Source organism: Vigna unguiculata, chromosome 2, assembly GCF_004118075.2.
Source record: "Vigna unguiculata cultivar IT97K-499-35 chromosome 2, ASM411807v1, whole genome shotgun sequence".
Taxonomy (NCBI): Eukaryota; Viridiplantae; Streptophyta; class Magnoliopsida; order Fabales; family Fabaceae; genus Vigna; species Vigna unguiculata.
In genome coordinates, this window is record NC_040280.1 from 14515132 (window position 1) to 14538559 (window position 23428).

Below are 23428 nucleotides of genomic sequence, written 5' to 3' on the forward strand. Positions count from 1 at the left end.
TTATAATATCTCCAAATTTTTGTGAACAAAATTGTAGTTGGAGTTCGTGAGAAAGGCAGCTCCAAAAGTCAAGCCACTGAAGTCACGCATAGCCATGTTTTATTCCTCCGCCGAAGAATAATAGGCAGAATTCGGAATACCCCTCTTTCGGGCTAGTTTCTGGAGTCATGGTAAGTCAAGTCAACTTGCGTAGTGGACACTCACAACACCAAACACAACACAACACATTAGTATGCAGCTAACGGTACTATATTATGAAGACAAACCAGGATCGACACAGGACACAATAAAACTAAAGATCAACCAAGTGTTTTTTGCTCAAGGGCCACACCATGTTTGGCTCCATGTTGTCCTTCCATTTTCTACTCTCTTGTTTCATGCTTCTTGTCTTGGTTGCAGCTAATTGGGAACCCCAAGACGATTGTCCTTCTTCTCCTCAACCATGTGGCTATCTGGGGAAAATCTTCTTCCCCTTCACAACAAGCTCCAATCCAAAATGTGGGTTGCGAATAAGTGGCTGTGAAGACGACGGTGCAGTCAAACAAATCTCACTGGGAGGCAAAAAATTGTATAAAATTGATGCCATAATAAATCCTTTGGACCTCAATTACCTTTCAATTTTCATCCATTACCCTGATCTTGACACCGTTGCTACAGAGCAGCAGCGTATACAGCCTTCTGAGATAGAAAACGAGTATTTCACGATCGCTAACAATATTACCTTCTTCGGATGCTCTCTCAACCCCAACGAAATCACAAATTCAATCCCTTCAAACATGACTTTATACAGACATTGCCAAAACCACAGCATGTACTATAATTCTTCCCATTCGTTCGACTATCCCATGCCCAACATTCCATTCGCGTGCTTGCTTTTTCCGGTTTGTCCATGTGGAACCTTTTGCAATTGCCCTTCATTTACATTTCTATTTTCTATTCTCCAAATTAAATTAAAAATACCCAAAAATTGCAAACACTGTCATGGCCTCTGTAAGTTTAACTTTGAAGGACAACGCCTCAATTGTGATGGACAACCACCTCGTCTTTCCCAGCCCCCGGTTCCTCCACCTGCAACGGCTAAGGCTAAGAAAATAGGTACTCTAGTTAACTCTCTTTATTTGCATATGTTTTGAATCACGCTAACATAGTTTCATATTTACTGTGGAACACTCACATGCGCCAATACACGACTAATGTTGAAAAGGAAAAAAATAATAGACACGCTCATATTCTATTTATATTCATGAAAAAATTACTGTCTGCTGTTGGAAAAGAACACGCTGTTATACAGAGTTGGTTGATCCTTCACTTTTTCTGCAGCTTTATTTGTTGGAATACCAATCCTGGTTGTGGTTTTTGCCTTGGTTGTTGTTATTATTCTTTTGTTGTTGAAAGGAAGAAAGAAACGTTCAGGCCTCCAAAGCAAATCAAGAAGCGCTTATTCTTCTTCCTTCAGAAATACAACGTCCATGGAAAGTGGAGGTGTCTACTTTGGGATCTCTGTCTTCTCCTTCGACGAGCTCCGAGAGGCAACCAATAATTTTGTTGAAGACAGGAAGCTTGGAGAAGGAGGCTTTGGAATCGTTTACTTCGGTAAGGAACTCCAAGTTCTCACACTTTTCTGAAGATCGAATATAGTACATGCAAATTTCATCGATTTTGTATAGTTTAGTTTTGTTAGTTTTCCATGTTTCTAAAAGGAAGAAAATCTGCTATTTTAACTTCAAACTGATATGTTGAATTGCAGGAAAACTTAGAGATGGTCGTGAAGTTGCAGTGAAGCGGCTGTTCGAGCGCAACTACAGGCCAGTGGAGTCATTCATCAATGAAATCCAGATCCTCACACGTCTGCGACACAGAAACCTTGTGTCCCTCTATGGCTGCACTTCGCGTCACAGCCGGGACTTAATGCTAGTGTACGAGCACATCCCAAATGGCACTGTTAGCTCTCATCTCCACGGTGATCAAAGAAATTCAAGCTTTCTGCCATGGCATTTGAGAATGAAAATTGCCATACAAACTGCTAGTGCATTGGCTTATCTCCACGCTTCTGACATCATTCACCGGGATGTGAAAACCACCAACATTCTCCTGGACAATTCGTTTGATGCTAAGGTTACGGATTTTGGTCTTTCAAGGCTGTTCCCTGATGATGTCACCCACGTTTCCACTGCTCCAAGAGGGACCCCTGGTTATGTTGATCCGGATTATCGCCTATGCTACCAGCTGACAACAAAGAGTGATGTATATAGCTTTGGGGTTGTGCTTGTTGAGTTAATATCATCTCTCAAAGCAGTTGACATGGACAGGAACAGGGAAGACATTAAGTTGGCAAATCTTGCCATTAGGAAGATTCAAAAGGGTGCCTTTTATGAGTTGGTCGATCCTTCCCTTGGTTTCCACTCAGATGAGAAACTAAAAATGATGATAGGTTCGGTGGCAGAGTTGGCTTTTCGGTGTCTGCAAGAAGACAAGGAATTGAGACCCTCTATGGGTGAAGTATTGGAGGTGCTGGAGAGAATTCACAGTGGCAGGGATGAGCCACCGAATCAGGATGGAATTGTCGTTAATGGTGCTATAAGGGCTTCTCAAAGCTATGTTCATCCACCTCTTCCAAACACTCTGATAAACCCACAACAGCGCCTTTTCAAAACAAACTGATAAAAGGGATCTGCAAAATATGTCAGAAGCTATCTTTCATTTCTATTTGCTGATATATACTTGGTACTGTGTGCAGATTTCAACTCCACTTTGCATCATTAGAATCAACGAGTGTGTCAATATACATTTTTTGAAATTTGATGATTCGGATGCTTACAAAATACCCTTAGCTCAACATATTATATAGAAAACATGATCTGATCATATATATATATATATAACATCATGATATTTTGATAGTCATGTATTACCAATCACATAGTCTTTGTTAGTTTGATGTCATTTGTTATTGTTCCTGCAGAAGAACAAATAAGATAAGTTAGGCACGAGCGTCACCTTACTATGTAGTCCGCTATCTCCTTAGTTGGCCTCTTCCCATTCGATACATGCCGGCTTGAACCCAGGAGGGGTTACCTGCAGAAGAATCTCCGAAGCTCAAGTAAGTCAAAGCTCTCAAGAGTCAAATCAACAATTAATGAATGCGTACCTTTAAATGATGGGGTCCACGTGTATTTATAGACATTAATGACGTTCGACCATTTCATGGGCTGGGCCTTGACTTGGGCTCTAGCTTGGGCCCCAGCTTGGGCCATGAGTGGGCCTGGTCCTAAAGCAGTTTCCAGAGGTGTATTGAAATGGGTTAGCCTTCTAGGCAAGTAGTCGGTTTTGGCCGGCTACCTGTCTAGATGGTTAGTGCTGGTTATGTCCGGATGCTGGATGGTATGTGGTTTTAACGTGTGTACTTATTTACTTGATTGGGCTTGGCTAGGTACAATACACCAGTCCCCCAGCCTTGTCCGATATGGGTTGTCGGTCAAGGATAACATGTGTTGGTGAACTAGCAAAACCGGCTAGGTGTGATACACCAGTCCCCCAGCCTTTAAGTGTGATGAACAGTGTTAAGGCTATGAAGTGTCAGAAGGTAGGTGAAAAGGCGCCAGGTGGTCACATCGTTAAACTTTTGGCGCCGTCGTTTTTTATGTGTCATACATTTCATAATGATGGTGTCGCTTGGTCTGGGATTCCATTTTGGCGGGAAGAGTTTAAGTCGTTTGGGATCGTGGACTATAAATACAGCTTTGAATGCAGCTGATGGTTTACTTGGTTCATTTGCGAGTTTCGAAATCAGAGATCTTGTGCGCGACATCTTGTCCGACTAGTTTCCAAATTCCGCCGACATCTTTCCGTAAAAAATCAAACAGGTATGTCCAGTAGCGATAGTTCATCGTTATCTACGTCTAGTAGTAGTCAGAGTACTGAGTCGGATAGGAGTAGAGGTGACCAGCTCCGTGGAGAGGGTGTGAATGTTGGAGTTGGCACAAGCGGGGTGCCAATGGAAGTAGTGAGGGAGATCCGAGAAGATCCCCTTGAAGAACTGGAGGAAAGCAACTGGCCGGCTAAGGGTGGTTATGCGTGGGTTGCATCTGATGTTCGTGAGCAGTCATCCCTGTTCAGGTGGTCTCGTCTGCTGAATTCCTGGCTAAACTGTACACCCGTCATCTCTAGAGGGGTCAGTGGAGACATTGTTTCATTGGAAAGAGTGAGCGCCATAGACCGGGTATGTCATGGGCAAGAAGGGGCTACCGAGAAGTTCTTTTACATGTATATGTGCCATTTTTCTCAACTGCATATACGTCTACCTTTCGACGACTTTACCATGGGCGTGTTGCGGGCTTTGAATGTGGCGCCTACTCAACTACACCCTAACAGCTGGGCTTACTTACAGGCTTTCCGCATTCTGTGCGAGTCGCTGTACTTGGAGCCTTCACCTTATGCGTTTTTGTATTTCTATGATACCAGACCCCGGAGGCCGGCTACATGGTTGTCGTTGATAAGTCGTCCCAGCATTAGCAGGTTGGATGCATTCTCCCAGTCTTTCAAGCACTTCAAGGATGGATACTTCAAGGTTGTGGTGAAGGAGGGAGGTGAGCAGCATTTCCTGAATGCGGATGGGAGTACAAAGTTCCCTTTCAGTTGGACCAATAACCCTTCGCGTTACAAGGATATGGGGATGGAGGAGTTGTCGTCCGGAGATAAGGAGGTGGTGGGGATGTTGTTAAGATTTGTGGATAAGTTGCCCACTAAGGGCTTAGTTAGGGTTTATAATTCGGTGCATCCGATTATAGATATTGAAGGTATCTGTTTATTACTTAATCTGTGTTAATGATGCTAAGTTGTTTTGATCCGAGTTGTGATATGTTATTGCAGGGCATATGGCGCAGTCTGGCAAGAAGAACTTGGCGCTCTTTCAAGCACTGAGGAAAGAGATGGCCGCCAAGGCCAAGGAGGCTGGGAAAGCTGGTGTTCCCAATCTGCAGGAGTCCGTGGTGGAAGTGCATGTACATGGCGGCACGAAGAGGAGGGTTGAGCTTCCGGCTCGACCTGGGAAGGGTAAGGATGTAAAGAAGATAAGAGCCGCTATCCTTGGGTCAGGTGATGGGGCGGGATCGGCCAGCGGGGAGAAGGCGCCGGAGGCCGGGCTAATCGAGTTGCCGGAGATATCCGTGAGGAAGGATATCTCGATAAACTTGCCTGATACTGTTGTGAACTCCATCGACAATATGGAGGTTGATCATATTGTGAGGACCATGGTTGAATTTGGGAGTAAGGCATTGGTGTTGGGTAGACGTGTGGGGTCCCTTTACAGAAGGGAAGTGAAGGAGGTGGGGGAGCTGCAGGGTAAGTTGGACAAGTTGGCGGAGGAGAAGGCGGCGTTGGAGAAGGAGAAGGAAGGATGGGAAGCTGAGAGAAAAAGGTTGGTGTCGTGGAAGGTTCGTTGTCTAGACTCTGAGGAGAAGTTGAATAAGCGGATAGGGGAGATGGAGGAGGACTATGAGGATCTAAAGGATAAGTATGATGGGGCTGTCGGTGAATTGGATGACCTAAAGAACAGTGTTATTCAGGAGCATATAAACGGCTTTGAGAAGGGGTTGCGGCAGGCGGCCTTCTTCTATAACGATGTGGATGCACTGGATTCAAGGTTTGATGTAGATAAAGATGTGGTCGGTGGAAAGCTGGTAGGGGAGGATGAAGAAGTTGAGGAAGGGGTTGGGAGTGAGGCGCCCGAGGCAGAGAAGGAAGCGGATGTGACCGTGGAGGGTGATGATAACCAAGCAGCTTAGGATGTAGTTTTTATATTGTTTGATTTCGCAATGAATCCTAAGTCTGTAATAACTCGTACAATATTTTGATTTGTTTTTAATATGATGCATGTTGTGGATATATACATGTTTTGTGGTTGTTGATGATAGCATGTGATAGGAATATGAGATATGTTGTATGTGTATTTAAATAAGGGAACGTTGTTGGCGTTTTGCGAATTAAAACACAAGTAGAGGGTGTTCGACCCAGGCCGCTTACTTGTGGTAAGGGTGGGGAACTTAAACGAATTAAACACAAGTAGAGGGTGTTCGACCCAGGCCGCTTACTTGTGGTAAGGGTGGGGAACTTAAACGATTTAAACACAAGTAGAGGGTGTTCGACCCAGGCCGCTTACTTGTGGTAAGGGTGGGGAACTTAAACGATTTAAACACAAGTAGAGGGTGTTCGACCCAGGCCGCTTACTTGTGGTAAGGGTGGGGAACTTAAACGAATTAAAAACACAAGTAGAGGGTGTTTGACCTAGGCCGCTTACTTGTGGCAAGGGTGGGGAACTTAAACGAATTAAAAACACAAGTAGAGGGTGTTCGACCCAGGCCGCTTACTTGTGGTAAGGGTGGGGAACTTAAACGATTTAAACACAAGTAGAGGGTGTTCGACCCAGGCCGCTTACTTGTGGTAAGGGTGGGGAACTTAAACGAATTAAAAACACAAGTAGAGGGTGTTCGACCCAGGCCGCTTACTTGTGGTAAGGGTGGGGAACTTAAACGATTTAAACACAAGTAGAGGGTGTTCGACCCAGGCCGCTTACTTGTGGTAAGGGTGGGGAACTTAAACGATTTAAACACAAGTAGCGGGTGTTCGACCCAGGCCGCTTACTTGTGGTAAGGGTGGGGAACTTAAACGAATTAAAAACACAAGTATCATAGAGTCATAGAGTAGGGAACCACTCATTTTATTGATTGAAATGGGGGTGCCTCGTTAAAACCTCCTTGGCCAAAACCCTCCTTAGGGAAAAAAGACCAAGTGAGGAAAAAGAGTACACCCGTGGTTACAAGTATGGTGTATGTTCAACTGAAATAAAACTTTAGGTGGGATACATTCCATGTGTTGGGGATTTCTTCCCCGGATAGTTGTTCTAGGCGATAAGCCCCACCTCCTGTGTCTTCTCGTATGCGGTATGGGCCGTCCCAATTGGCGGAGAACTTGCCATCCTTCTTTCTAGCACTGCTGGCCATTCTCCATACTAGGTCTCCTATGACAAACGATCTCGGGTGCAGGTTTGCGTTATATTTCCTGGCGGCTCGTTGTTTGGCGGCGAGATTGCGTATTTGGGCTTTTTCTCTGAGTTCGGGAAGGAGGTTGAGATGCAAGGCCATGTTTTGGTGGTTGTGAGCTGGGTCGTATAGTTCTCGGCGCAGGGAAGGTTCGCCAATTTCTACTGGTATCATGGCGTCTGCGCCGTATACTAGGCTGAAGGGGGATTCGTTAGTTGACGATTGTGGGGTGCATCTGTAGGCCCATAGTACTTCAATTAACTCCTCTGGCCATCGGCCCTTAGCGGTATCCAATCTTTTACGCAGTTCCACGAGGATAACTTTGTTTGCTGCTTCCGTTTGCCCGTTGGTCTGTGGGTGTTCTACAGAACTTGTGATATGTTTGATGCCCAAACCGGTGTAGAATTTTGCTAGTTCCTTGTCAATGAATTGTCGGCCGTTATCTGTTATGATGGTATGCGGTATACCATATCTGCATATGATGTCCTTCCACACAAACTGTTGGACTTGCTGGGCCGTTATAGTGGTCAATGGTTTGGCTTCAATCCACTTGGTGAAGTAGTCCACGGCTACGATGAGGAACTTAACCTGTCCTTTGCCGGGTGTGAATGGGCCTAGGATGTCCATTCCCCACTTAGCGAATGGCCAGGGGGACAATATGTGGTGTAGCTGTTCTTGTTTTGATGTATGAGGTTACCGTGCTTTTGACACGGTTTGCACTTTTTGACGTATTCTTGGCAGTCCGCTTCTATTGTAGGCCAGAAGTACCTGGCTCTGAGAACTCTTGTGGTCATGGTGCGCGCTCCTGAGTGATAACCGCAGATCCCCTCGTGTAGTTCCTTGATGACGTACTAGGCTTGCTCTGGTGTGACACATTTGAGTAAGGGTTGGCCATATACGCGTTTGTAGAGGTCGTCGCCTACCATAGTGTACCTGGCGGCCTTGGCCATCCAAGTTTTGTCCGCGTCGGGCGGGGGGTTGCCAGTTTTGAGGTACTGAATGTAAGGGGTGGTCCAGTTTGGGCTTTGGGTAGGGGTGAGATTGTCTGATGGGGTGTGGGTTAACGTTTGGCAAGTGTGTGTGACGGAGGGTGTGGATAGTGTTTGCTGTAGCAAGGATCGGTTGCGGTTTTTGAGTTTGGTGTTGGCTAATTTGGAAAGGATGTCGGCTCTGACGTTGTCGGTTCTGGGTATGTGTTCGACGCGGACTAGGTCGAAGGCGGATTGGATGATTGCGCGGACTAAATGGTAATATTGTTGGAGGATGGGGTCTTTGATTTGGAACTCGTCGTTCAAATGACCTACTGTGAGTTTGGAATCGGTTTTACATATTAGCTTTTTGACGCCTACTTCACGGGCTAGGGAGAGACCGGCTAGTATAGCTTCGTATTCGGCTTGATTATTTGATGTTTTGAAAGCGAAATGAAGGGATTTCTCAATGAGGATATCGTTGGGGCCTTCTAGTACGATGTCGGCACCTGCACCTCTTGGGTTCGAGGAGCCATCTACATGAAGCGTCCATTGGTCCTCGGTGGGTGTTTGTTGTAGGTCATTAACGAAGTCCAAGAGACATTGGGCTTTGATGGGGCCGTGTGGTTCATAGCGGATGCTAAATTCGGAGAGCTCCACGGCCCATGACGACATGCGCCCGGCTAAGTCTGGTTTTTGCAATATTTTCTGAATTGGATAATCGGTCTTGACGGTTATGGTGTGGTTTTGGAAATATGGGCGCAAACGGCGTGCGGCGTGGACCAAGGATAAGGCTAGTTTTTCTACCATTTGGTATCTGGTTTCAGGGTCTTGGAGTGTCCTGCTTACAAAGTAAACAGGGTGCTGGGTGCCTTCTGCTTCCTGGACAAGGGCAGCGCTGACGGTGTGATCGGTGGCCGTGATGTATACTAGCAGGGGTTGGCTAGTGTCAGGTTTGCGGAGGATGGGGGGTGAGGTTAGGGATGCTTTGAACTTAAGGAAGATTTGTTCACAGTCTTCGGTCCATGTGAACCGGGCGGATTTCTTGAGGAGCTGGATTATGGGTTGAGTTTGTTCTGCTAGTTTTGGTAGGAAACGGGATATAGCTGTGAGGCGGCCAATTAGTCGCTGTACTTCCTTGATGGTGGTGGGGCTACGCATCTCGATGATAGCCTTGCATTTTTCAGGGTTAACCTCTATGCCTCGCTGGGTTAACATGAAGCCGAGGAATTTACCCCGGTCCACGCCGAATACGCATTTCTCTGGGTTTAGGCGGAGGTTGTACTGGCGCAGTGCGGAGAAGACCGCCTCCAAATCTGTAGCGTGTTGGTGATGGCTTGGGGATTTGACGACCATGTCATCAACGTAGACTTCGACACAGTGTCCCGCGAGGTGGCTGAAGACTTTGTCCATTAGCCGCTGGTAGGTTGCTCCAGCATTCTTTAGGCCGAAGGGCATGACTCTGTAGAAGTAGTTGGCATCATCTGTGATGAAGGCGGTCTTGTGCATGTCTGCTGTGGCCATGGGTATTTGGTTATATCCTGAGTATGCGTCCAGAAAGCTAAGTACTTTATTTCCTGCCGCGCCGTCTACAAGGCGGTCAATGTTGGGTAGGGGGTAAGCGTTGCGAGGACATGCCTTGTTTAGATCTGTGTAGTCCACGCACATCCGCCATTTACCATTGGCCTTCTTCACCAAGATAACATTAGAAAGCCAGGTGGTGTAATGCGCTTCATCAATGAATCCTGCGCTCAGCAACTTCTCGGCTTCTACTTTGGCTGCCTGTCTGCGTTCTTCACCAAGTTTGCGTTTTTTCTGAGATACGTAGCGGGCTTCTTTATATACCGAGAGCTTGTGAGACGCGACGTTGGGGTCTACCCCTGGGAGGTCGGCGGCTGACCAAGCGAAGAGATCCGTGTTGTTTATAAGGATGGGTGTAATTGTGGCACGCTCGTCAAGACTTAAACCAGTGCCCAAGTTGATAGAATGGCCGTTGGGGAGTTCCAGGGGGGTTGTGTCCTCGACTGGTTCGAGGCGGGCATCTCGGCCTATTCTGGGATCTAGGTCTTCGCCGGATAAGGCTATGCGTGAATTAGGTGGTCGTTGGATGTGGTTTGTTTGTTGGATTGGGAGTTGGGGCCTTAAGCTTGCCATGTAGCATTCGCGTGCTAAACGTTGGTCGCAGTGGATGGTTAGGATATCACCGGATGGTGCCGGGAACTTCATGGCCAAATGGGGGGTGGAGACGATTGCTCCGAGGGTGTTGAGGGAAGGACGGCCCAAGAGTATGTTATAGGATGTGGGTGCGTCGACTATTAGGAAGCGGATTGGGATTGTTTTTGATTGGGTTCCTTCTCGAAAGAGGGTATGGAGGTCTATATAGCCCCGGGTAGAGACTTGTTCGCCAGAAAAGCCGTATATAGGCTCGTCATATGGGATCATAGCGGTGTCAGGGATTTGCAATTTTTGGTAAGTGGCCCAGTAGAGGATGTCAACTGAGCTGCCTTGATCTACCAGTACTTTTTTAACGGCATAGTTTTCGATTTCAACTGTGATGACCATGGGGTCGTCTTGTTGGTGGTTGAGGCCGTGAAAGTCATCATCAGTGAAAACGATGGGGGGCATACGTCGTATGTGATGGGTTTGGGTGATGTGGTTGATAGATTGTATGTGACGGAGGTGTTTCTTTCTGGCAGATGAGGTGGAGCCTCCGCTTGCGAAGCCACCAGAGATTGTGTTAATAGTGCCTCGCAAGGGGGGGTCGGCAGGGGTGATGTTGGTGTGGGCGGGTTGTGAATGTTGGTCATTGGGTTGGGCGGGTTGGTTATTGTGGTTAGCGTCGCTTGGTTGTCGTCTGTGGTCGTGTCGTGGGGGGTGGTGGGTTCGAGAGGAGGTGTGGTCATCTCTGCGGATGAAGCGGCGAAAGTGGCCGGCGCGTACCAGTTCTTCGATCTTATCCTGTAGCGCTTTGCACTCTTCTGTAGTATGACCGTGATTGCGGTGGTATCGACAATACTTGGTCATGTCTGCGTTAGGAGGGGTGGTCGTTTTGCGTGGGGGGGGGGGAGGAGGTCAGCTTGGAGGGCTTCGTCAAGGATGCGGGAGCGGGCTACTGTGAGTGGGGCGTATCTGGTAAAACGTGGTTGGCGGGGTTCACGTGGACGAGTATCGGGGCGCGGGTGAGGGTGTGGGGTGGGATTGGGTACGGGGTTGGGATTGGGGGTGGTGGTGTTGGCGGCATAGTCGTTGCAAAATTTAGTGTGAAGGGTTTGCATTTCTTCCATGCGAACGTAGTCAGCGGCACGCAGCTTGAGTTCGTGCATGGAGGTGGGTGGGTGAAGGTAGACGTTGTTAGCGAAGGGTCCGGGTTGCAGGGTGAGGGTCATGCATTGGAGTATCATTTCCTGGTTGAGGTGTGGTGTGCGAAGGGCTGCTTTACTGAAGCGGTCGATGAATGTTCTGAGAGGTTCATTAGGCTCCTGTCTGATGCCCAGTAAGGACATGGTGGTGGTTTGGTGGGGGCGGCTGCCGGCGAAATGTGTGGAAAACATGTGGGAAAGGGTGTCGAAATTATCAATGGAGTAGGGTGGGAGGGTAGTGAACCACTCTAGGGCGGGGCCTTTTAGTGTTGTGGGGAAGGCTTTGCAGAAGACTGCGTCATGGGACGTATACAGAGCAACATGCGTGATGTAAACTTTCAGGTGTTCATCGGGATCGGTTTCGCCAGTGTAGCGATCGAGGTTGAATGGTTCCCACTGGGTTGGGAGAGGGGTGTTAGCGATAAAGTCTGTGAATGGGTGGCGGCGTCTGGGCTGGTAGGAGGGGAGAATGTGGGATGGGAGTGGGTGGTTGATCATGGTAGGGTAGGTGGAGGTGATGTTATGAGGGGGGATGTGGGTTGTGGGAAGATATGGGGGGTTGTAGGGTGGGATATACGCGGTGTGGAGCGTAGTGGGTATGTTGTGGGGAACGTGGGTTGTTGAGGGTACGGTGGGTCCCGGGTGACCTGGTGGGAAGTGTTGGGGGTGTGTGATAGTGAGAGGGGTTTGTTGGGTGGAGGTGAAGGTGTGGGGGGTGGGGTTGTATTCACTTTCTTCCTCTGTAGGTTGGAAAGCCGGAGACTTCACAGCTTCAGAGGTCTCTTTGGCTTTTCCTTTCAGGTCGGCATCTGCCTCGATCTTCCTCCTGAGGCGGGAGTTCTCTTGTCTGAGCGCTTCCATCTCTTCAGCGTTGCGTTTCTTGAGGTTTGCAAGTTCCTCTTGCATCTTCATCTGGCCGTCTAGGATGGCGGCCAAATCAGGGGTGACGCCAGAGGGTCCAGAGGGACCAGCGTCAACTTGCTTGCTAGCTCCAGCTTTGCTGCGGGTAGAAACCATCTTCAGAGAAAAGCGGGTACTAAGGGTGTTCGTCTCGGCCCCACGGTGGGCGCCAATTGTTCCTGCAGAAGAACAAATAAGATAAGTTAGGCACGAGCGTCACCTTACTATGTAGTCCGCTATCTCCTTAGTTGGCCTCTTCCCATTCGATACATGCCGGCTTGAACCCAGGAGGGATTACCTGCAGAAGAATCTCCGAAGCTCAAGTAAGTCAAAGCTCTCAAGAGTCAAATCAGCAATTAATGAATGCGTACCTTTAAATGATGGGGTCCACGTGTATTTATAGACATTAATGACGTTCGACCATTTCATGGGCTGGGCCTTGACTTGGGCTCTAGCTTGGGCCCCAGCTTGTGCCATGAGTGGGCCTGGTCCTAAAGCAGTTTCCAGAGGTGTATTGAAATGGGTTAGCCTTCTAGGCAAGTAGTCGGTTTTGGCCGGCTACCTGTCTAGATGGTTAGTGCTGGTTGTGTCCGGATGCTGGATGGTATGTGGTTTTAACGTGTGTACTTATTTACTTGATTGGGCTTGGCTAGGTACAGTACAGTTATGACTTAGGGAGATTCATCATTAAATTTGAGATCAATTTTGTCTAGTTTAGTTTGACATTCCTGTGATGTTTGGTTTGGTCCATCCCCATCGTGTTGTATCAGATACAACACAGTTTCATCCCAAATTCAATTTCACACTTCCATCTCCAAATGCAGCATGAACCCATTAGAGATGCAATTTGATTCTTCATCTATTGTGCTCCCCTGCACTTAGTAATTAGCAACAAGTAAACGCTAAGAGTATATGGAAGATATTAACTAGTATCTTTAATATATCTTTAGGTATTTTCAATTTATCTAAGCATTACTTTTCCTATTTTTTGTATGTTCATGATCTATATTTTTATTTAGTTAGGATTATTAGTATGAATAGAAGATGGGGTTTGCTTTGTGTTCCTTCCGAAGGTCTTCAACAGGGGTAGGTAAATACGAAACTAGTGCATAGTAGGGTCTTCACAAACGGAATTCTCGAGGTGGGACAATGGACACGCATGTTTCTCGAGTCGTTTGTCCACGTTTAGGACATCCAAACGTGATTTTTGTTTTAAGATTTTTTACAATTTATATAATGTTTAATGATATTTAAAGATACAAATATGGATATTTTTAGGAAAAAGTTACAATAAATTTCACATTGACTTTTTAGTAAAATACCTTAATGAAATAATCTCACTCAAACTTTTAAAATATTTCCACTATTTTTTTTCCTTTATAGTTTTACTTTTTTTTCCCTCACAACACACATAATTTGTTCCCTCTTTCATTAAAGTATTTTTTCCTAGGTTTTCTAAAATATTTACTTGTTCCAGTTGATGAGTTTCATTATTGCTAGTACTTGTGTGGCGTTGAAATTGCTATTAGATAGTTATCTTTTGACGAGTATGTGCATAAAAAGAATCTTAAATGGTCTTAAATAAATAAGTTTTTGTAGAATAGTGTATTTTGATCGTAAAATTTTAAATGTACTTTTATGTGTAAAATAAGTATAAATATTAATTTTGTATTTACGGCTATTAAGTCAAATAAGGTTAGGGTTGTGAGCATTGAAATAAACTAAGAAACTAATTTGAAGTCATCAAAGTGTAGTAAAGCCTACTTAAAATTTAGCCAAGTAAGAAAAGTCAAAGTATAGAAAAGTGAAGGAGAAAAAGGCCTGAAAAACATGCGAGACAAGAGAAGCATGAAGTAAACATGACAATCATGACTAATTTTCAACCAAACCTCCTTTATTCTCGTCATTACCTTTTTGAATTTCCAAATTCAAATCTTACTTGAGAAATACATTATTATTGTGTGTAATTTAGAAAATTAAAAGCACGTAAAAATGCAAATAGAAAAAACCTTAAGTAATGAGAAACACAAATCAAAAAATCGAAAAGAAATTTGGCTCAAAAAAGAAGTGCTAATTTAAATTGTTCTAAATTTAGATACAACATTAATTGTTAATTCATATAGATTGGGAAAATTAATTCTAATACTTTATTGTCTTAATCTTCTTTCTTTGAGTCTTAAACCTCATGCAGCCTCATGAAGACAAAAGAAACTTAGATGCAGAAACAGGTTTACGTTGACAGAGAAAGAGAAGGTTTGCAGAATGCAACGGAAAGGGGAGAGAGAAAAAACTGAACTGAATTTATTAGTATGAAAGCTTATGTACAGAGTAACATTGAAAGGAATTATATAGAAAAAAAAGAAACTAACTATTGATTATGTTATAAGCAGAATATTATTTAATTATGAATTTTCAATTGCGGGGCAGTAGGATTTGAGGCTGTTGAACGGGTTCTGTTGTATTCTGAGACTCGCCCTCAAGCGGGCAGTAGATGTTGTGACTACCAAGCTTGGAATTAAGCTTAGAAAATAACCCAGGTGGTAGAGCTTTGGTTAGGATATCAGCTAATTGTTGGTTGGTGCGGACAAGAAGTAATTTGAGTAATCCTTGTTGTATCTTTTCTCTGATAGTGTGGCAGTCAATTTCCACATGTCTGGTACGTTCGTGGAAGACTGGGTTTGTGGCAATTTTAATTGCTCAAGCATTGTCACAATAGATAGTAGTCGGTGATGTGTAAGTGATATGAAGGGCTTGTAAGAGATGAGTTAACCACTGAATTTCACAGGATGTTTGAGCAAGAGCACGATATTCTGATTCTGAGGAGCTTCTGGAGATGGTTGCTTGCTTTTTGGATTTCCAACTAATTGGTGATTCTCCAAGATAAACAATGAAACCAATGACATATCGTCTTGTATCTACAAAATTCACCCAATCAGAGTCGTTGTATCCTCGTAGGTGGATGTCACTATAAGCAGGGAGAAAGATGCCTTGACCAATGGTTTGTTTGAGATATCTTATCACACGAAAGGCGGCTTGTAGATGATCCTTTGTGGAGGCAACAATATATTAACTAAGGTGACTAACAGCATACGTTATGTCCGGCCTGGTGTTGGTCAAATAGACTAACTTTCCAATTAATCTTCTATAAGTGGTAGGGTCATCCAGAGGATCACCTGCGGCCTGCATCTTGTCAGAAAAGTTAAGAGGAGAGCTAACAGGAGAGCAATTGATCATACCAGTCTTAGTTAAAATATCAAGGGTATACTTTCTCTGGGATACATTGATACCATGCTTATTTCTAACAATTTCGAAACCAAGAAAATAAGTAAGGGTCCCTAGGTTTTTTATTTTAAAGTTCTTATCAAGCTGTGAAGTAATCTGATCTATGGAGGATTGATCATTACCAGTAAGGATGATATCATCCACGTAAACAAGTAAAATGGTGATGCGATTATCAACAAATTTAACAAAGAGAGAATGATCAGCAGCAGTTTGGATAAAATTATGAATGAAGAGAAAAGAGGAAAGCTTCGCATACCACTGTCTGCTGGCCTGCTTTAATCCTTATAAGGATTTATGCATAAGACAAACCTGTCCCTTTTCAATGGTAAGACCAGGAGGTGGGTCCATGTAGATAGTCTCCTCAAGATCCCCATGGAGAAATGCGTTGTTCATGTCAAACTGGGATAACTTCCATTCTTTAGAGGCTGCAATAGTTAGGATGAGACGAACTGTAGAGAGCTTGGCAACAGGAGCATACGTGTCATGGAAGTCCATGCCCTCAAGTTGTGTATATCCTTTAGCAACTAAACGAGCTTTGTGTCGCTCAATAGATCCATCTACTTTGTGCTTCACCTTATAAACCCATTTACAGCCTACTGTGCTGGTGTCGGGCGGAAGATTAGTTAGGGTCCATGTGTGGTTCTGTTCCAAAGCTAAAAGTTCACCTTTCATAGCCTTTTGCCAGCTAGATTCTTTTGCAGCTTCATTGTAGTTTTTGGGTTCAATGCCACCATCAATGTTCATAACTGTATGCTGAAAAGAGGAAGACAACCGAGACAAAGAAAGAAAAGATTGTATAGGATATTTACTTTTCCTAGCAGTGTCAGTGTTATTTACGTAATAATCTTGGTGATGTGTAGGCATCTTTGTGGCTCTCTTACTTCTTCTCACATTATCATTATTAATGGCATTATCTTGTGTATCTATATCATTATTGCATGGAATATTGTTGTCATCAAGCGTTTCATCATGCGTTACAGTATCATTATAATCAAATTGAATGCTACAATTATGAGGAGTGGGTAAGCAAACTTGTTCAGTGGATTCATGATCTATGTTATGACAACTAGGGAAAACATCTTCATGAAAAATAACATTTCGTGAAATGATGATGTCATGTTTCTTTAGATCAAATATAACGTACCCTTTGGTGTGAGAGCTTAGGCCAAGAAAGATGCCAACACGTGCCCGAGGATCAAACTTGGACCTTTTTGCAAACAAAGTTTGAGCAAAGCATAAACAACCAAAGACTTTAAGAGAGCTAATATCATACATCTTATTATGCAATTTTTCATAAGGGGTGGAATTCTTTAAAAGAGGTGTAGGAATATTATTGATTAAAAACGTTGCATGAATCAAAGCATAAGACCAAAACTGTTTTGATAATTTGGTTTGAAAAAGCAAGGATCTAGTGACATTTAAAAGATGTTGGTGTTTCCTTTCAACTATCCCATTCTGTTCAGGGGTTTCTACACATGTTGTTTGATGTATAATACCTTTAGAATTAAAGAAACTTGGCATGTTAAACTCAAATCCCTTATCACTTCGTATGACTTTGATCTTAGTATCAAATTAGGTTTCAACATAAGAAATAAAGGTTTTAAGATGCTCTCTAGTTTCAAATTTTGTTTTCATAAGAAAAACCCATGTGAATCTACTGTGATCATCAATTATGGTCAAGAAATATTAGTGCCCATGTAGAGAGATAATAGGGGAAGGCCCCCAAATGTCAACATGCAAGAGATCAAACAAGTTAGCAGCATACGAATCACTATTTGGAAAAGATAATTTTCTTTGCTTAGCCATGTGGCAAATATCACAGTACATGTCTTTAGGACTAATGAAATCAAATCTTTGCCTCAAAATTTCTAATCTCTTATCACAAGGATGCCCAAGTCTCCTATGCCAAAGATTGCTAATATACATGTTATTAACATTGTGTTTAGAAGAAGTAAACACATATAATCCTGCTTGATGTTTAGCTGAACCAATCGTCCTTTTGGTCATCTGATCCTGTATGAAACAACCACATTCAGAGAAAACAACTTGCAATTGTGACTTTTCAATTAATTTGGATACAAATATCAGATTATGTTTAAAATCTGGGATAAACAAAACATCTTTTAAAATGATATCATCATGGAGTTGAACAATGCCTTTATGCGTGGCTATCACAGACAAGCCATTTGGCAAATTAACACTGAGATCTTTAATTCTGTTATGTGAAGAAAACATGGATAGATTTATACAGACATGATCAGTTGCACCTGAATCTAAAATCCAATTATGCGAATGAGAACTGTAAAGATTAAGAAAGATATTACCTTGTCCCATGGAATTTGTAGAGATATTACTGACTTGGCTATTCTTGTTTGATTCATTGGAATCATTCCCTGATTTTATGAGTGCCATAAGAGCTTGGTATTGTTTGCTTGTCAATCTAACCTCTTCATTATCCCCATCATCCTTGAGATCTACGTTCTTTGGCTTGTTATTGACTAACTTATAACCTGGTGGGAAACTATGTTTCTTGTAACAAGTATCAACAAGATGACTAGATTTTCCACAATAATTGCACACACTTTTGCTGGTTTTGCTGGATGGGAAGTCGTTCTTTCGGTAACATACTGCCTCAGTGTGTCATGGTTTTTCACAGAAAGTGCAAGTAGTGGTGCTAGAAGCAGCAACCAAATTCTTGGTCTCCAAATTTACAAAGGCATTGTTAGCCATTATTTGTCTTTCTTGCTGAACTACATAAGAAAAAATCTTTGAAATAGGAGGTAAGGGATCTAACAACAAGACATGCGATTTCACATTACTGTAAGAATCATTCAATCCTCGTAAAAATTGCATCGCATGATCTTATGCTCTTCTTTGCATATAGGTTTCAGAAGCCTTGCATGAACACCTAGGTTTGCATGTGCACCCCATATCTGGTCTGAAGTTCTCAAGCTCGTCCCAGATTACACGGAGTTTCGTAAAATATTCACTTACGCTTAAGTCGCTTTGCTTCAATTGGCCAGCCTCTGTTTGAAGATCTTATATGCGCAACATGTCTCCCTGGAAGAATCTTGCCTTCAAATCATTCCAGATGTCTTCTGCATTTTCCATCCAAAAGATGTTTTGCCTAATGTTAGAAGACACTGAATGAATGATCCACGACACAACCATATCATTGCATCGTTGCCATGCGTTGAACAAAGAATTTTCCTTCTCTGGTGTCTTGGCCGAACCATTGACAAACTGGGATTTGTTCTTTGCACTCAAGGCGGTGAGCATTGATTTGCTCCAAGAGTGGTAATTTGTAGAGTCAAGAACAGGAGAAACAAAAGCCACGGCTGGGCTTTCGACAGGATGAAGGTAGAGGTAGCTTTCACTGGTTAAGGTCGTCGATGCTTCTTCTTTAGCCATGTTGAAAAGAAACACAAAGATGAAAAACAAGAAACGGTGAAAGAAAAATAGTTACAAGTGATAACAATCAGAGTGAAGAAAAACGCAGCAGAGCTCTTCATTTGAAGAGCTCTAATACCATCTTAAACCCCATGCAGCCTCATGAAGACAAAAGAAACTTAGATGCAAAAACAGGTTTACGTTGACAGAGAAAGAGAAGGTTTGCAGAATGCAACGGAAATGGAAGAGAGAAAAAACTGAACTGAATTTATTACTATGAAAGCTTATGTACAAAGTAACACTGAAAGGAGTTATATAGCAGAAAAAAGAAACTAACTATTGATTCTGTTATAAACAGAATATTATTTAATTATGAATTTTCAGTTGCGGAGCAGTAGGATTTGAGGCTGTTGCGGATTTGAGGCTGTTGCACGGGTTCTGTTGTATTCTGAGATTGAGTAATATCAAATTTAGAAATTAGTTAGTTTGTTGAATAGCTTCTAATTGTAAGTATAATATATTGATATTCTTACTATTGTCTTCTGAAGTGTTTTTCTATTTTTCCTATTCTTTGCTTTGTCACATATATACTTTCTTGATTTAACTACTTCTTTTATGCTTAGTTTATTGTCTTTAAAATTTCTTGAGTTTCGTGCTTGGTAAGTTTGTATCCCTTTGTTTGGTATAGTGCTTAGTGAGTTTCTCATCTTTTATTTGATGTTTAGATATAATAACCAGATTACAGAAAAGTTAACTCTTTATTTCAAAGATTGAGTGATTGAGGGTACACTTTTCTAAAAGAGTAGAGGGTATACACTTAGAGAGTGACATTTTCCTTCTTTACTAACTTTGTTTCTTGTAGTCTTTCATTACTTGTTTTTGTTGAATAGGCATTAAAAAATATCAAGAGCGTCATCATGACCAATCTCTCCGAGCACAGAAATTCATGTCAGAACTTGAAGGGAGAAGTTAAAAAAAATACCACTTAATATCAATGATGGAAATACTTCAAAAACTAGAAGATTCACAAAAAAAAAATGAAATTGAGATCGGTAGGAAAAATGTTTGCTGTCGGAGTACGCGTATGGTATATGATGACCTTAGATTATGTTCACTAGGTAATATATGTAATTTGTGTGGATTTAAAAATCATTGATTATTGGATTCAGATGAAATAACGCTTGAAGGTGTATAAGAAAATATAGTATATTATAAAAAAATTTATTTAATATCATATTTAACTATAATAACAATAATGTATTATTTGTTTTTGTATAAATAAAAAAGTAATAAAATTCTTGAATATGATGTTGTGATATTATATATACTTGATGGATTTGTTGAACATGATAATTATTGTGTTAATTATTTTGAAAGAAATACTTTAGTTAAAATAATTTATTACATAATATATTTTGTTTATATAAAATAATTTATTAAATATTGATTAATTATTTTTTCTTTATATTTTCTTTATACTTGTCCACTATCTTTCTCATAAATACTAATTCAATTTTGTTGACTTTATTGTATATCTTTTGTAACATCCCATTTAATAGTTTTTTTTAAGCTACTAAACAGAATATCATATTATGATATAGCAAAGCATATAGTCAGAAAAGCCATACATGAGTTTCATACAGTCATCCCAAATAACTTGTTTTAAACTTCCAACTACTCACAGAACCTATGTTAAGGAAAGATATAACATGTACATCCCAAAATGCTCTATTCTAAAAGCACGAACCAAAATACAATATAAACACCAAAAGTCGCGGGTCAGATCTGGTCCAAGGGAGGAGTACCATCACTTGGATCCTTCTCTGCTCACACCAAGTCGTAGGTGGTCATCACAAAAGAAGACATTCATAAGAAAAACAAGCCAGGCAAGAAGGGTAAGCTAACCAAACATACATTAAGAGGTGAAGTCATGAATATAAGTAAATAAATAATTTCACACCTATCAGAATTTAATCAAGTCACCACTACAAGACACACCAGTACACGACTCTAACTTAATATCTGGATTATGTAAGCACATTGGATCTCTTGGTAGCTTGCACCTGTGAAGGTTCCCAAACTCTACAGAGTTTAGGCTCAAGGGGTTATCACCCAACCACTCCCAAGGTAAGTCCCCTTCGTGTCTATGACTGATCGGGTCCATAGACTTGGACCTCTTGCTACTCCTCACGACATAACCCATCACACTCTACATGAGTCTTAATGGATTATTGGAGCGTCAGGATGCCAACCAAATCTGAGTCCTTAAGTGCTTACACACATTAAGTACTTTTCCTAGGATTTCCATGAAATCCTAGTTCCATCTCATCCCTTCACAATCTCATTCCTTAAACTTTCATCATACAATTATGTGCATATACTACAAATCATTATTATCCAGCATACTATAAGCAAACATCACATTATCGCACTAAATAAAGCTATTGTGCATCTAAAACAGAGAAGAAAACATAACTCTACAGTGAAATTCGCTTAAGCTAGAGAATCTCGCCTAGGATAGGGAATAATCTCGCTTAGGCGGATTACTCTCGCCTGGGCGAGACCCCTTACAGTGGGCAACCCAAAAACCTGAGCGAATTCTCGCTCAGGCCAGGCTGGTTCACTTAGACGAGAGGATCTCTCACTCAAGCGACCCCAACTCGCTTAGGCGAGACTTCTCGCAGCAACAGAGGTAACTCTCTGATACTTTCGCTTAGGCGAGAGCTACTCACCTGGACGAAATTATCAGGATTTCCAAACTGTTCTTCACATGCAGAGTTACGAAATTCATGCCACATTCCAATTTCACACCACAAGTAGTTCCAAATGGCAATTAAGCAAAGAATCATACCATTCAAGCACACAAAGGCTCTAAATACTTGAAAATTAAGTGGAGGTTAGCTTCCCTTACCTCTTTTGCTAAGATTTGATCTTGGTGAGGTTTAAATTGGTATCAAGGAGGCAGAGATCTTAAATTAACCTAGAAGTTCATCACCAAGACATAGAGAAGAGAGAATCCCATAATTAAACCCAGAATTCAGAGACAAAACGATGGATTCTAGCTGGAATTGAACTAAAACGAAAATGGAACCTACCGAGGAGGAAGGGAGTTGAGGGTTGAAGCACCAGAGGGTTCAGTTGAGTCTATTCTTCCAGAATCTGGTCACATAATGCAAGGAATTTGGTGAGGGAACTGATCAAATAGGAGAAGTTTAGAGGAGAATTTGATAGCAGAGGGGGAGGGTGGAAGTAGATGTGTTTTTGGATTCTAACAAAGAGAGAAAAAGAGATGGTTTAATTAAGGGGGTTTTACATCTTTGAACGTTACTATAAAGTTTTTAGAATCAAAGTTGTATTTATTTACTATCTATGTCTTATCACTTAAATATAATTGATTTTCAATTTTTAATTATATCTATATTTGTGTGCAGAATGATATGATTACTGATTACTCTTTCACTCTTTCAATCTTTCACATACATAAAGAGTGTGATATCATATTTTTTTTTAATAAAAAGTAAAATATTTTGTATTATATTTATTGATAATGTTTGTAAAAAACATTAGCAATTGTTGTGAATGATAAGTTTAGATTAAATAATTAATTTATTAAATTTGAATGAAAATATATAGAAAAGTATATTATATATATATATATATATATATATATATATAGTATATAGATATTGAGGTACAGTTTGTGTTTATTTTAAAGAATAATATAATATTTAATTTGTTTTTAGAAAAAAAGGTGACACCCGTATAAGGTACATAAGTATATGTTGGCACCAGAAATAACAGAACAGAGACAAATCCAAAGAGTAAAAAATCATAGTGTTTTTTTTTAATTTTTAGTTTAATCTTGTCTTTTAAATTTATTGAGTTAACGATAAAAACTTGAATATTATATTATTTTAATAAGAATTAAATTTTTTGTATTTTATTTATCGGTAATATTTGTAAAATATATTAGCAATTGTTGTAAATTATCAGTTATTTTTTTTATTACAAGTTAGATTAAATAATTTATTTATTAAATTTGAAGGTAAATATATAAAAAAATATATATAGTGTATATAGATATTGGGGTACAATTTGTATTAATTTGAAAAGACAATATAATATTTAATAGGTTTTTAACTTAATTAAAATAAAATATTTTTTTACAAATGTTTTCTTTTAAATAATAAATAGAAAAGAAATAACTTGAACAAGGGAGATATGTTTATACAGAGAGATGTCCCTTTCCTAATCTCTCGTAGTTAATTCCCGATATGTGTTGGTGTCTTGGTGTGGCCCTGCATTAGAAGACTTATGAAGAATAATGTGGTGTTCTCATTTATGGTCTATAAATAGGAATGTTCACGTGAAATTTGGAGTAATTTTAATTTTGGTTCTCCAAAATTAAAGAAAAAGACGTTCTAATCTCTCCAAACTTAAGTTTAGGTTGGAATTAAAACAATACATATCATTTTCAATTACCTTAAGATAA

At 41.4% G+C, this 23428-nt stretch overlaps 2 protein-coding genes across 3 annotated transcripts; one reads left to right on the forward strand and one right to left on the reverse strand.

Moving 5' to 3' along the window:
* Positions 1-226: 226 nt before the first annotated feature.
* On the forward strand, positions 227-2805 carry LOC114173194 (LEAF RUST 10 DISEASE-RESISTANCE LOCUS RECEPTOR-LIKE PROTEIN KINASE-like 1.1). Of its 2 annotated transcripts, none has more exons than XM_028057451.1 (3): positions 227-1095; positions 1321-1593; positions 1748-2805. In XM_028057451.1, exons 1-3 carry the CDS (start codon positions 333-335, stop codon positions 2659-2661), a joined length of 1950 nt encoding a protein of 649 aa, XP_027913252.1. In that variant the 5' UTR covers positions 227-332; the 3' UTR covers positions 2662-2805. The 2 variants fall into 2 exon arrangements, with proteins under 2 accessions (XP_027913252.1, XP_027913253.1); XM_028057452.1 differs by having other exon boundaries at positions 1396-1593.
* A 15780-nt stretch (positions 2806-18585) lies between these two features.
* On the reverse strand, positions 18586-18957 carry LOC114174509. The gene has a single exon (XM_028059347.1). The coding sequence runs from the start codon at positions 18955-18957 to the stop codon at positions 18586-18588; it is 372 nt and encodes a 123-aa protein (XP_027915148.1).
* Between the last annotated feature and the right edge of the window lie 4471 nt (positions 18958-23428).

What these genes read in the sequence shown, in the direction of transcription:
- LOC114173194 (XM_028057451.1), top strand. Translation starts at nt 333, where the DNA reads ATGTTTGGCTCCATGTTGTCCTTCCATTTTCTACTCTCTTGTTTCATG. An exon ending in GGCTAAGGCTAAGAAAATAG is followed by an intron (nt 1,096 to 1,320) that starts GTACTCTAGTTA and finishes CTTTTTCTGCAG; the next exon opens with CTTTATTTGTTGGAATACCA. An exon ending in CTTTGGAATCGTTTACTTCG is followed by an intron (nt 1,594 to 1,747) that starts GTAAGGAACTCC and finishes GTTGAATTGCAG; the next exon opens with GAAAACTTAGAGATGGTCGT.
- LOC114174509 (XM_028059347.1), bottom strand. Translation starts at nt 18,957, where the DNA reads ATGGCTAAAGAAGAAGCATCGACGACCTTAACCAGTGAAAGCTACCTC.